Consider the following 15348-nt stretch of genomic DNA (forward strand, 5'->3'; position numbering starts at 1 on the left):
CCTGGGTTGAAGAGGGTAGCCTACAGTAGCATAATAGCCCAGGATGGGGTATCTCACCATAGTCCGTGATAGATTTGGGGGCCCTCTGCTCTGTGGCTGTGTCACGTTTCTTGTTCTTGGACTTCCAGGCGTGGTAGACCTTTAGACGGCGATGGAACTCCTCCCTGCATGACGCCAGCAGCTCAATATCTACACAGGGATGACATCAACAGAACTTAGAGTGAATGAGCATAAAACATTTTTCTCCCCCAAATACGTAGCCAAATTTCTATTATATGTAAATAGTTTTATGATTAATTAATGCCATAATGTAGTATTGTTAGTTACTTCTCTCTATTAGCTGAAATATATATATTTTAAAATTCATTTTAGCTGTTTCTCTAGCTGGTTGGGCCATACATTTTCACAAATCATGGGAATTTCACGTGCCATCTAGACCAGTGGTTCTTAACCTGGGTTCGATTGAACCCCAGGGGTTCGGCGGAGGTCAAGACACACATTCGACTAATATGATTCGTGATGACACGCCCCGCTTGGCCATCATTGGCTGCAGGTGATCACGCTACATCTTTGGGGGGCCGCACAGCCCTCCATGTGTTCGCCAGAGGTAGCCTGACTGCCATTATGTACCGAGATGAGATCCTCAGACCCCTTGTGAGACCATATGCTGGTGCGGTTGGCCCTGGGTTCCTCCTAATGCTAGACCTCATGTGGCTGGAGTGTGTCAGCAGTTCCTGCAAGAGGAAGGCATTGATGCTATGGATTGGCCCGCCCGTTCCCCAGACCTGAATCCAATTGAGCACATCTGGGACATCATGTCTCTCTCCATCCACCAACGCCACATTGCACCACAGACTTTCCAGGAGTTTGCGGATGCTTTAGTCCAGGTCTGGGAGGAGATCCCTCAGGAGACCATCCGCCACCTCATCAGGAGAATGCCCAGGCGTTGTAGGGAGGTCATACAGGCACGTGGAGGCCACACACACTACTGAGCGTCATTTTGACTTGTTTTAAGGACATTACATCAAAGTTGGATCAGCCTGTAGTGTGGTTTTCCACTTTAATTTTGAGTGACTCCAAATCCAGACCTCCATGGGTTGTTAAATTTGATTTCCATAGATCATTTTGTGTGATTTGGTTGTCAGCACATTCAACTATGTAAAGAAAAAAGTATTTAATATGAATATTTCATTCATTCAGATCTAGGATGTGTTATTTTAGTGTTCCCTTTATTTTTTTGAGCAGTGTATATACCTATGTTTTGAATTTGAAAAGATAATATTTTATTATTCAAATTAAGAAGGGTTCGGTGAATGTGCATATGAAACTGGTGGGGTTCAGTACCTCCAACAAGGTTAAGAACCACTGATCTAGACATTGCCTACCTGCGAGGCACGTGTTGCTAGGCAACCCCCAGACTTGCCTGGGCAGCCCCAGCTAAAGCCAGTGTGAGAGACTTGATAGCAAACATTAGTGCTATGAAACTAAATGAATACTGCACCCACAAACCTTCTTTGCTAGATTCATGATAGTTTTGTTTGACAAAGCAAGGAAAGTGAACTTCAAAACATCATGAAGTTTTATTGGGATTTGCAGCTGTTGCTAGCTTCTGCTAGCTTCTGAAATACTGTAACTTACTCATCCTTTAAGGTTATGGGAGTAAGTCTTTATTATCTTTGATGCCTCCATCAGTGGAGGCTCTTCAGAGGAGGAAAGGGAGGACCATCCTCAAGTGAAATTTCATTAAAAAAATATTGGGAAACATTACAAAAGTAATAATTTTTAGATAAAACTATACTAAATATATTAATGTCACCAAATAATTTATTAAAATACACTCTTTTGCAATGAAGATCTACAGTAACTTCAACAGCACTGTCTAGGGTAGCACCATGGTGTAGCTAGCTTCCGTCCTCCTCTGGCTACATTGACTTCAATACAAAACTTAGGAGGCTTGTAGGCCTCAACCCACTCCATAGACATACATAGTAATTATGACCACTTCCGGAGGATGTCCTCCAACCAATCAAAGCTTTTGCAGTATGAAGTGACATGTTGTCTATCTAATCATAGAATTAGGATCAGAGAATGAACCTAGTGTGTTGTATTGGGATTGTGCCACAGAGCATTATGGGGGTTCTATGTGTTGAGAAGCTTGGTGACATTATTGGATCGAGATTAAGAGTGAAGAGCATTTTGGACATTATTCAATTCAAATTATAGGAGATGGAGGAGGTATATTATAAATTGTTTTCTTGGTTTAGAACTTTATTTTTGTGTCCAGTTATTGCAATTTAATAAAATGTGCCTTGCTAACTTCAGTAGCTAGCTAGCTACCAGCACTAGTGTGTAGTTTTCTCTGCCAGAATGGTAGAATGGCCAACGCTGCCGAAAATGTTGTGGAATTTTTGTTGAAGAACCACGTTCATTCTCTGGGGTACACGGAAAAGGTGTGAATTAAAACTGAGGGTCGAACTCTGCCTGGAAAAAGCTGCATCAATTAAGACAAAGGTCTGTGTATTCAAACTGCGCAACACAACGATAAAGTAAGAAGATACAGGGATGTTTTTCAAGCGGCTTATCAACATCACTGTTGGGCATGCAAGCTTTTGTTTTTAGAGGACACGTTGAGAGGGAAAGTTCTACCAACAAGGGAAGCTACAAGGAGCTTGCAGAGGTAATTGCACGTTATGATGCTTTACTTGCTGAACTATAGGCTACTAATAAGAGCAGCTTGCATACAGCCTATGCTGAAATGCGAATGTGATCAAATTTAGTTTATTTTCAAAATTGGGGTGGCTAGGCTGCCTATACATTTTTTATCCCAAATTATTAACTGGAATAAATCAATCAACATAATAGTTTTTAAAAAACGATTAAAATGTTTTATAAGGCCTACAGTTGCATTTGGCCTGCATGATGCAAACATGCATAAAGCAAGCTCTGTGAGTTATATTGTCTATCAGTTGTTGTCTATGTGTCTGGGTAGAGGAAATCCCTCACCTAATCTAGTCTAAATATCATTTATATAAACAAATACTGTATAAGGTAGATGCAGTTTTGACAGGGTTTTAATCCTCCCCATGTGACCTGATTAGTAAAAACTGGTCCCACATAGCCCATATAAAACCTTTTTACAACTGATTAATCACTGTCAAACCTTATAGGGTCCAGAGTTTTCCTAGTTTTCCAGGCCCCATGGGGTTAAAATTGCTCCCACACTCTGGGACCTATGCTGCAACCAGTCTACTTGCAGTTGTCAGTTATCGTCAGGTATGTGGATGATCAGGGCTTTATTCAGGAACGTTTCTTGGGCTAGATGTGCAATCTGTGTTTGACTTTATGAATTTTGAGATGTCTGAGTTTAACTTCATAGAGAAACCCGTTGTCCAAACCTAGGATGGCGCAGCTATAATGGAATGTATCTGCTATTTATATTTACAGCTAAATGCCCTCCTGCTCCCTGATTAAGAGGTGATGACTACTCCACTCCACTACCATTGTCAACTTTCTCCTTACATGAACTGAAGCCACGTTTCATGTGCCTGCTCATCCATTGGCACATTGAATGTTTCCCCTCCAAGTACTGTGAGGACATATATAAAATGTATCTCATTACTGTATGTCGAGTCAATCACATTATTATTATTATTATCAATGATTTTACTCCTTGCTTGGACCAACTCATTCTTAGCTCTTTTGTCTAAGTGTAATGTGTTGTGTTATTGTTTTTTGTCTTCCCAGTCAAATCCTGTCCTGCACTGGTCAAGTCTCTGAATGAGGGTATGAGGCATGAGTTGGTGTTCAATCACTGCCGTGATCCCTTTCCAACACTGTGTAAGTAGCCCTCTCATTCCCATTCCTCATAATATTGTACTATAAACAACTTTATTAAATGCTTTACATGTTGACCACACTGCTCGCGTTGCAAAATAAATGTACACGTACATGTTATTCAGTCATTGCACCCACACTGCTCGCGTGCGCCAATGAGCGTCTGCGTTGCCAAAAATAGAAGTCAGGTCTATTTGTGACGCTGAATGCGGTGCCAAGTCCCGCCTCTCCCATCTCCTAATTGGTTTATAGAAGCATATACCCACATGCCATCTCCTCATTGGTTATACCCACGTGGGTGATTGAAAGATGAACCGAGGTTGGTCATGGTAATACACTTTATTATGAAAGTTAGATGCCAATCGCCATATAAAGTCCAAAGAAGAAAAAGCCTGGAAGGAGGAGAGATGACTAGAAATTATGTGGTTGACGTACATATCCCAGGTCAAATTAGCTAGCAACAGCATGTATTAAACATTTATGGCAATTTAGCTAGCTAGCTTGCAGTTGCTAGCTAAATTGCCATAAATGTTTAATGCTTTTCGACCTGTCCCCAAAATATTATAATTGGTTGAGTTTGTTTTGATATTTCAATCACGAGTGTCGTGATTGCGCTTAGTGTGGGGGGGGGACAAAAATCAATTTGTGCACGATGGCTCACACGCATGTCTGGTTTGGGCATGGTGTTCGGTTAAAAGAATTAGTCTTTGACGATTTTTTAAAACACACTTTGTCGCCTCCGTGTGTTCCGCGCCTGTACCGTGGGTCTCCCATCCTGCTTCATTCAAGTCACCAGCCTCCACTATCTTCCATTAATGTAATTTCTGTTAAAAAAAACTTTGGTACAGATAATATTCGGGCGATTCCAGGCGAGAGCGAGCCAAAAATATTATTGGTATCTCAAATTATTCTGGAAATTCTTACATTTGTATCACAAACCATTTGAGAAAATCATGAAATTGGCCATATTAGGCCCTTTTTAGACCTATACATGCCTCCTGTAAGACTGATCAGTGAACCATACATGATACAGACAACATCTTATTGTCATTATAATCCTTATAGTGTGCTTTAATATATGGAGTATGTTTAAATTCTGAAATAAACAACCCTTTTTGAATATATTTTAATTTTAAGCATGGTGTATAGTACTTAATACTTAAGTAGTACCTAAGTAGTTTCTGGGGTTTACTACTGTACTTTACTACATTCCTAAAGAAAATATCCTTGCATACATTTTCCCTGACAGAAAAAGTAATTTCATGTCGAATGCTCTGGCAAGACAGCAATATGGTGCAATTCACACACCTATCAGTGGGTTAACTGCCTTGCTCAGTAGCAGAATGACTATTAAGGTATCTTTACTTCTTCTCAAGTATGACAATTCAGTACTTTTTCTAACACTGATTTTAAGACATTTTTTGGAACAATGTACAGTACTCTACAAGTACATAACATTTCCAGAGTGAGCTCCCTGCTAATTATGAAGTTATGATACATTTTATGAACACCACCAACACAGTGAACGGTAAATGGATTCAAACGAAACTCCCTCTGCCGGTGACTTACTGAATGTGCAATCCTAAAGGAGGGCTGTGATTGGTTAATTGACCTATAATGTCAATATCTATGTATAAAATGGGTAATATCATTAAAAGTACCAGAGAGCCCACTCTGGAAATGTTATGTGTTTGAAGAGTATATTGTTCCATAAAAATAAGCAACATTAAAAAAAGGGTCGTTTTGAGATATTCACATTAATATTTGTAATGATGAATAAATGAATGTGAAATATTTTATTTTAGAATCTAGGGACTCCATATATTAAAGCAAACTATAAGGAGTATAATGACACCAAGATGTTGTCTGTATCATGTATAGTTCCCAACTATAGTAATTGGATAACGGGAAAAAGAGCACATACATAGATCATAGAAATACATACACATAGATTGTGAGAATAAGCATAGTAACTTCAAGCTTTTACTAAACATGAGTAGCAAATCCTCAAAGGAGGTCCTGGAATTAACCGGGGATGAGAGGTAAATCTTATGCCCAAAATGGAGAGGTAAATCTAATGCCCAAAATGGAGAAAGAAGTACGAATTTTTAGAGACGTCGAGATGTAGAAAAATTTGAATTAATGATAAAGTAGTAGATAGTCAAGGGAAACAGCAGGTCGAAGGTTAAATACCTGGCTGTCTGAATCCCGGGAAAAGAAGGTAAGAAGGCAAGCGTAGAGAAAGGGTGAGAGAAAGTTACAAGAAGGATATCAGCAGGGGAAAAAATGATGTGCGTGTGAGACCTAATAACGTATCAAAAGTCATAATAGTAATTATTTCTAAATTCTGAGTAGGAGATAGAGAGCGTGACAAGGGTCAAGAGAGGAAAGGAAAAGAGAAGATAAGGGGACATACAGGGAAAAAGAGAGAGGCAGAGATAACGAGAGAGAGTAAGGAGAATCCTCGCTGGGAAACACTTGGACCTTTAAACTAGGCTGGGAATTGTCTCGGTAGTACGTGCTGGAGTTTACGACGACAGACAATTATAATAATAGGGTTATTTGCGTCTCCATCATTTCAATAGTGTTGGTGGTCCAGGGGTAGAACTCTTGCCTACAACTCGGTAGACTTGGCTTCGCATCTCAGTCTATACACCAATAGACTAAAATTAATTCTGATTGTAATTCAACTATTGATTTGTTTTGCCTGGAAAGATACAATTTTAATAGCTTGTTTAGGTTAAATTGAGAGACTAAGTCATTCAAAATAATAGTGAAGCAAATTTCGATGCACGACGGTGTCTGTTGCCAAAATAATCTGCTGGAATAACGTATTGAGAATGGAGTCGTATTTAAATGACTGAATCATAGAAGAGACAGTTACCTAAATCTAATGAATTCTAAATAATAGCGGAGAGATAATTGCGATAGAGTTATGCCCATCGAATTGTGTTTTTATTCTTATGGATTGATTGATGTAGGTTATACATTTTGGCGATTTACATATTACTTTTAAATCTAGGACAATTCACAAGGGTGAAGCCGAAAGAGAAGGGAAAGTTGTAGATTGTTTAGGTAACACCAGTGAATTGGAACAGGAAGTTAAGGTATTGTAACATTATAATCTGTTTCCATTACGTGGAACAATGTCAGATCAGTAAAGCGGATTGCAGGTTGAGTTAATTTTATTTTACAGGACAGTACACATTAATCACATTTGTGTGTGTCTAATGGCAGGGTATTCCTATCAAGCATTTTAAGAGACTGTTTACATACAGACTGAATGGGTTTTGATGTTGTAAAGCAAGCTTGGGCTAAACTAGTCAAGTAGTAGGGGAATTTCATAGATTTAAAGTACAGTATTGTATCCAAGGGTAGCGCATGTTCAATTAAGTACATATAACCATTGAGGAAGTGTAAAATGAATGATTAGAGGCAGTACAATGGAATTCTCATTATTATTGGGTTGTGTTTGTAGTCAACGTTTGGGTTTCTGAATCGGGGTAGTATAATGAATGCTGACCAAGTGTTTTTTTTTTGTGTGTGTGTGGGGGGGGGCTTCATTGTCTCTCTTGGGAATGTTTTCTGGGGGCTGTAATCTTAAAGGGAGTGAGTGAGATAGAGGCATGTTTCTACCAAATTGAAAAGGCCTGGAAATGTTTTGTTTGATTTTAGCCTTTGGGTTTGAGGAGATTTACATGTTTCCTAGAGACAATATCTCTAGGAAAGGGGTACATACGCATATGGAATATTAGAAGTTTTATTTTGTGAGTTTTAATTAAACACGTGAATTCTTTAGATTAAAGGGAATGTTCTGGGAACCTGAGCTAATTAATTATCGTAACATGGATGCCAGTACAACACTACCTGCCTGAATGCATAGTACCAATTGTAAAGTTTGGTGGGGGTGGTCTGGGGCTGTTTTTCATGGTTCGGGCTAGGCAGTTTCAGTTAAGAGAATTCTTCGTTCCAGTTAAGAGAATTCTTAACGCTACATTCTAAACCTATTCTGTGCTTCCAACTTTGTGGCAACAGTTTGGGGATGCCCCTCTCCTGTTTCAGCATGACAATGCCCCCGTGCACAAAGCGGGGTCCATACAGAAATGGTTTGTTTCAATAGGTGTGGAAAACTTGACTGGCCTGCACAGAGCCTTGACCTTAACCCCATCAAACACCTTTAGGATGAAAACACCAACCGCGAGCCAGGCCTAATCGCCTAACATCAGTGCCCAACCTCACTAATGCTTGTGGCTGAATGGAAGCAAATCCCAGCAGCAATGTTCCGACATCAAGTGGAAAGCCATTCCAGAAGAGTGGAGGCAAATATAGCAGCAAAGGGGGGACCAACTCCATACTAATGCCCATGATTTTGGACTGAGATGTTTGACGAGCAGATGTCCACATACCTTTGGTCATGTAGTGTATTTGCCAATAGCAGAAGTGGTCAGAAAGTAACTTTTTGGAACTGAATGACAAAACATTTCGAAGATAGAGGTGCTCAAAGTTGACCCATTTTGCATTCCCCACCCTACCATGAGACAACCATGTCTTCATCACTGGAAAAAATACACGGTTGAATTTGATATAATTTAAAAGCCAAAAAACAGGGCTGTCAAACAATTTGATAATTTATTTGAATAAACATTGTCAAGTTCTTTCAAATACACATTGTCACTTTTTTCACTTTGATGTCAATTTCTCACATATATTGTAGCTTAGACCCTATTTTCCACCGTCTGAGGTGTTTGTGCTATGCTTGCCATTGGTTGATGCACAGCATGCTCTTAGGGGAAGTGTTGGTACGAAGCGCTCCCCAACTGACAGCTCGCTATTCTATTCATCTCGCCTATTCACACATGTCGAATCAGACTGAGGTGGTAAGACTTTCCTCCATATTTTTATATTGAAACAGATACAGAGAGAAAAACACTAATTCACCTTAAATGGTAATAATTTCCCACTCTGCCACAATGCTGTACCCTCATCAACGTAGCAGCTGCATGTACACTCTCCTGTCGGCTCCTAATCTTACACCCTCAACCAAATAGAATTCCTCTATCAATTTCGGCCTGGTTGCAATTTCCTGGAAATTACCTCCCACTTTAGCTATCTGTGAAAATTACAGGGGAAATCATGCCTAGGCAGGAAAGTCTAGAGCGGGTCGAAAACCCATTTGAAGAGGTTGCGTTACTGGACAGATTTTCAATTATTAACATTGGGGCTGAATTAATGATGGTGTGAGTGATGGAGGTGCACAGAGCTGGATCATGAATCTCCCTGAGAGCTCGCCACCTTGGGGAAAAGTCTTACCGCATGAGGTGTTGATGACATCCCGCAGCTCAGCGTACTTCCACTTGCTCAGGTCGTACTTCCTCACGCCGGCGGCTTTGAGTGCCTGCACCTGTGGACCCCTGCATTCCCCGCAAGGAAGGGAGAGAAGAGAGGAATCAATTTTCAAAAGTCAGAGCAGTGAGACGTCTCGGAATCCCCGTTAGAATCGGCGCCGCCATAGTGATGCGGTGGTCATTTTCAAAGACTAAAATACTGGTAACAATCAGAAAAATAATCAAGTGCTAAGTGGGGCAAAAAGGGGAAAATCTGTGTCTGACTTCGTCACTGCTCTCTGACATCCCACAGGCAATTACACTCCCACTGCAGATGTGTGGCCATTTAGTGTGACCATTTCACCCTATAACCTTTTTCCCACCCCACCTAAACTTAGTCAGTGTGTTCCTGGGCTTCGGTAAGCACAGTCTGCAGCCCTTTACCTGCCTCCCGCAGCATGCTTCTGAGATCTCTAATTAACAACCCGACAGGAAGGATTTGGCCCCTATTTACGGGTGGCCCTCCAGGTCTGTCTGTGTGGCAGGGTAAAGGCTTTGGGCCGCTGTAGAGGAATCCTTGGGTCTTCTGGTGCTAATCCAATCTTCGGACGTTAAGCCTCCCTGTAAGAGGAGGGCCAGCCTGGGCAGATACCGGAGTGACAGAAGAATGTCAGGGAGAGACATGTTGTGTGTGGTGGTGACAGCTCACCTGACCTTTGGGGCTGAGCGCTGGATAGTTGTGTCATGTCACCCCCTCAAAGTGCTCCGGGGGTAACAGGGATTGAGTTTAGACACGGTGACTTGAAAGTGCGCTGGCCAACTAGCTCTAACAAAGAGCGCTTATTATAGATAGCATGCAATTCCCCTTACTATGGAATCCATAGTAAGGGGAATCAGCGTTCATTGATGTCCGAGGGGAAAAAAACTGTTTGTTGTTTGCAGTAACTTCTGCAGTAGTAACTTAAACCAGTTTTAAGGAAATTAGTTGTGTTCAAAGTGCAATAGTTGTGGTCAATGCCACAGCTGGTACACAATCAGATTTCATCCCAAAATACACACACACACACGTCTAATTTCAAGATTCCATAAACTGATCAACAAGATAACATCCTTGGTAAAATCTCTTCATTTCCCTTTGCGCACTAGGATTTGAAACAATTTTAATAATACATTTGAATTCTTCGGAAATTATTAATTTGATTAATCGATTTGGGCGATTCAGGTGATCATTGATCCGAGAAAAAAATATTTCTCTCCATTACCCACCAAGCCAGAAGTTGTGACATTTCCAGCGCCATTTCCTCCCTATAAACACATAATACCAGCACACATAAATTACTATAACAGAATAATACATCAATGTCTCTGATTCATACACATCCATATATCAGTAGTATAAATAGTATTTCCCATTGGTCACAGAGATCAGGGTGGCTTCCACTATGAACTGTGTGTGCAGCCATCTGATACGTTGATGTCAGCGTGCGTTGTGACAGTCACACACTGTTGTGACACTTGTGGCGTGTTGACCGCTGTGAAAATTGGAAGCTGCTTAAATGTATCCCTCAGTGACAAGTCATGAAGAAATAATCGCATCTGATGAGTGAACAGGTAGCCCAAGTGTCAGTACACCAAATACAGTACTACTCTATTCCAACTGTAACTAACCATGGCTAAACTCATCCATTTGTTTTGACGGTGGTAGCTACTGATATCCTTACTTGAGTGGTTAAGTGTGAGTCCTAAGTAGTTAGCTAATTAGTCCTACCACGAATGTTGGTTAGGAGTTAGGGGGAGGGGGCTTTGTGTGTTTTATCAAATAGTTGTGCAAAGCCATCAGATCTAATACAATAGGAATGGAATATCAATGTTTGCCATATCCATATGCTTTATAAGAACAAATGCAATGTATAAAAAAGTCCCAGAGAACATACATTGTGATTGCCTTGAGGTTTTGAAGTCCACCAGCACTGCAAACAGAGGATATGATGATTAGGTTATATGTGAGCATATGATTGTTGCAACTTAGAAGAATCAGCAGAAACCGATCAAAAGCAGATCGGCATGTTCCTGTTCCTGTTTAGATTTGTCACGCAACGGTTGCCTGTTTACGTTGGGCTAGTAACAGACGTGCTTATCCCATGGCACTGTTGATTCCTGCCCCGGGCCGGGACCACAACGGCAGATTGATTCGTGACTGGAATGTGGTGTTATTTTGTTCGATCCAACGTGAAGAGTTAGAGAATTTGCGTATTGTTTATGATGGCTTTGCATGGGCTGGTATAATCCTGGATATAAATTGATGAAAGATTAGATTTGAGGTTGAGATTAAAGCATGCGGGGGAGTGTGATTAATGGGTTGTGTTAGGTTACTGGAAGCAGGAAGCTAAACTAATGGCTAATGTCTTACATGGATCTCATTGTGTCTGGATAGAGACCTGAGAAAGACCCATTTCTGAAAGAGGGGAGAACAAAAGGAGAAAAAATAGGTTATGCATGCAGTGGACAGGTAGTGGTCTCCTTTCGGACCTAGATGAAACACAACACCTATTTTTATTTGACTTGTTGAATCCTTACCAAATCCTGCTGCAGAAGCTCCCTTGAGCTCTTATTATACCATTTTCTGGGTTAAACAACAACCTTTTCCACGTACCTAACCTTGGGTACGTCCTGCAACAACCTAATCTAGGGCTCGTGTATTGAGACACGACAATATATGAATAACAATATACAGCACAGTGTGTGTGTTTGTGTGTCCACTTCTGTGTGTGTTTGTTTGTATCCGTGTGTACCTGCGCAGGCTGAGGTCCATCAAGGCCTCGTCGGTGATGAGTTCGGCTTCACTCTGGGCGATCCTCATGGCAAGCTCTCTGTCCCTCTTCTCCTGCTCCAACATGGCTGACCGCTGGGCGTCCTCCTCTCGCTCCAACGCTATCTGGATGTCCATCTCCGCCTGAATGCACACATTGTCGGCACCATCATCATTATTCTCAACACCGCCATTGCATCATGAGTGGTTCATTTATATGCGCTTCATGTAAGGAAGCTGTTATCGATGTGAAACATCACTACAGCAGAGAAAGAATAGATTATCTTTATCACTAGGCAGTTACGTTCAGACAGTCAATAGCAGAAACGTGGTAAGATTAAAACATTTTACACGCCATAGATTGACATTTTCATGATGATTGACATTACACGCCACTTTTAATCTGTAAACACAAGTCGGAAGTTCTTCTTCTCACACTTTTTTGGGGGAAAGCCAGTCACCCCTGGAGTCAGAGATTAGAGCAGGACCATGGGTTGTGTCAGACTGTCTTAGTCCTGGGGAGCGATGGAACCTCAACTGGCCCTGAATGCCAGGAGAACTTAGGCAATTACAGGGCCTGCTGTGTGGCCTGATTAGACATACAACCTGGTTCAAGCAGCTGGTATCAAGTCTGTCCCTGTGACTGCGCACCTAGACGATGCAGACATGCACCCAGCAGACAACTGCAACAACAACACGGCAGCCTAATCAGAGAGGAAGGTCAGAGGGTACTCTGAAGGTCAGAGGGAACTCTGAAGGTCAGAGGGAACTTTAGGCCTTGTGAGGAAGTTGGAGGGTGATAAACAAGGTAGCAAAGAAAGTTGGAGAAGAGGAAACTGAGGGCAAGGTGAAAGTAGCAAATCTCTGAGGGAAAGAAAAGCACAGCCCCCCCAAAAAAAGCCTATTTCCACTATTCTAAGGCTTTGAAGTAGGATGAGCCAAGGCTAAAGACGCATCGGAATCTCAGCTTTGTGCATGTGAATAAGGCTACTAAAAGCAACGGGGGGGAAGATCTATGAATATCAATGCTGTGCTGGGGTGAGTTTGGGAGGGCAGACATGGGTGCCTCTGCTTGCGTCCCATGAAATGAACTAGCATCAGTACTTCTAGTACTCCAACATGAGCAGGAGTGCTTTGACAGGCCTGGGCTTCCAGCCCGGGTAGATTAGAGACAGTGAACGGTGGAACAGGAGGGCATGCAAAAGAGGAGGACTGGTGTGTTGAGAGGAAGAGAATGGGATGGCGGGGGAAGAGGGAAGTAGGGATTACAGAGAGAAGAGAACACACACAGGAAGTAGGGGGATTAGAGATGAAAGACTACCAAAATAAGAGGGCAGGATAAAGGAGAGCAGTAGTGAAGAAAAAGAAGAGAGACTGATGAAAATAAGTGATGTATGAGGAAGGAAGAGGTTTGATGGAGAGTTGAGGACTGGAGAAGGTTGTGGGAATGAGGGGATAGAGGGAAAAAAAGAGAGCGGGAAAGGGGGGCCTGAGGCTGGGAATAGAGGGCAGAGGAGGAGAGAAAGAGAGAACAGCATATGGTAATAAGGGACAGAAGAAAAGGGGGATGAGGGTGGGAAGAGAGTGCAGAGGAAGAGAAAATTAGGAAAATGCATATGGGATTACAGGGCAGAAGAGGACAGAAGGGGGATGGGAAGAAATGGTAGAGAAAAAAAAGGAGGTAACTGCAAATGGTAATTGAGGGCATGATCATTAAGGGAAGCGGAGGACAGGCACAGCGGGAGGGAGGAGGGTGGTTCTGGGAAGGCAAGGGGAAGGAGAAACTCAGCAGGAGTGATCCATCACAAGAAAGGGACGGCCCACTGGGAAATCTGACCACTGCCACGACCTCGGTCTTAGTACAACAAACACGACAGGTAAGAAATCAATCCATTACTGCTCCATAGAAAGTCATTGGAGACTATCAGGAATTAAGGTCAATGTCTGAGGAAGTGGACCAGTGTTAGGGTCTCTCTAGTGGGAAAGGAAGGGTCAGTAACTCCCGAGTGTAGCAGGCACGGCATCTAGAGGCGTCACTACAGACACCCGGGTTCAAATCCAGACTGTCTCACAACCAGCCGTGATTGGGAGTCCCATAGGGCGGAGCACAATTGGCAATCCGGGTTTGGTCGGTGTAGGCCATCATTGTAAATAAGAATTTGTTCTTAACTGACTTGCCTAGTTAAATAAAGGTTACATAATTATTGTTTTTAAACAAACAAAGCTCTCCTTTTGCACTTCAGTGGGGTCACAAACCTGCATTATCCTCTCCTCTTCCTCTCTCCTCTTCCTTTCCTCTTCTTCCTGCTTCCTCTTATGCTCCATCTCCGATTTCCTAATGAGAGGGGACAGGGATGACAGAGGACAGAGGTGGTTCAACTGAACGACTTGATTAGTGTAGTGTTAGCTAGCTACATAGCTGTCTTTGCTGTCTTCGTATCTTCGTATCCAAGATAATTGTGTAGTTTAGATTTAGAGTGTGTAGTCTTAGAGTGATTATCTTAATTTACCGAGGTTAGCTAGCCAGCTATTTGTCGTCCTTTGTCGTCCTTAACGTAGGAGACTCTGCTAGCTAGCCAACAGCTAGCCGACAGCTAGCCAACGTCTACCGAATAGACTCACAACCCGGTCGCATTCACAGGTAGTATCACATTTTCATGTCATTTCATTACAGTACAACGGTTTGATTTGTTTGATCGTAGCTAGCTACATAGCCGTCTTTGTATCAAAGATAATTGTGTAGTCTAGAGCGATTTTCTAGGTTAGCTAGCCAGCTATTGTCGTTCTTTTAACGCAACGTAACGTAAACAACACTGCTAGCTTGCCAGCTAGCCCCCGAATAGCAGCACTGCAGAAACTATTACACTCAACGGAACGACTTGATTAGTGTAGTGTCAACAACGCACCCACTGCCAGCTAGCCTACTTCAGCAGTACTGTATAATTTTAATCATTTTAGTCAATAAGATTCTTGCTACGTAAGCTTAACTTTATGAACTTTCGAGACGTGTAGTCCACTTGTCATTCCAATCTCCTTTGCATTAGCGTAGCCTCTTCTGTAGCCTGTCAACTATGTGTCGGTCTATCCCTGTTCTCTCCTCTCTGCACAGACCATACAAACGCTCCACACCGCGTGGCCGCGGCCACCCTAATCTGGTGGTCCCAGCGCGCACGACCCACGTGGAGTTCCAGGTCTCCGGTAGCCTCTGGAACTGCCGATCTGCGGTCAACAAGGCAGAGTTCATCTCAGCCTATGCCTCCCTCCAGTCCCTCGACTTCTTGGCACTGACGGAAACATGGATCACCACAGACAACACTGCTACTCCTACTGCTCTCTCTTCGTCCGCCCACGTGTTCTCGCACACCCGAGAGCTTCTGGTCA

The 15348-nt window shown here is 42.3% G+C and overlaps 1 protein-coding gene across 5 annotated transcripts in view; it reads right to left on the reverse strand.

Moving 5' to 3' along the window:
• The window catches only part of LOC124046291 (unconventional myosin-VI-like), a 102746-nt gene that overhangs the window by 3510 nt on the left and 83888 nt on the right, over nt 1-15348 (reverse strand). The window contains exons 27-33 of one of the 5 annotated variants that reach the window (XM_046366481.1): nt 14224-14302; nt 11951-12111; nt 11569-11613; nt 11093-11128; nt 10425-10463; nt 9145-9245; nt 58-189 (exon numbers count right to left, since the gene is read on the reverse strand). In XM_046366481.1, the coding sequence (XP_046222437.1) occupies nt 58-189; nt 9145-9245; nt 10425-10463; nt 11093-11128; nt 11569-11613; nt 11951-12111; nt 14224-14302 (593 nt within the window). The remainder of the gene's footprint in view (nt 1-57; nt 190-9144; nt 9246-10424; nt 10464-11092; nt 11129-11568; nt 11614-11950; nt 12112-14223; nt 14303-15348) is intronic. The other 4 variants (XM_046366482.1, XM_046366484.1, XM_046366483.1 and 1 more) reach the window with 4 other exon arrangements.

Source organism: Oncorhynchus gorbuscha, linkage group LG10 (genome assembly GCF_021184085.1).
Source record: "Oncorhynchus gorbuscha isolate QuinsamMale2020 ecotype Even-year linkage group LG10, OgorEven_v1.0, whole genome shotgun sequence".
In the NCBI taxonomy this organism is placed as follows: Eukaryota; Metazoa; Chordata; class Actinopteri; order Salmoniformes; family Salmonidae; genus Oncorhynchus; species Oncorhynchus gorbuscha.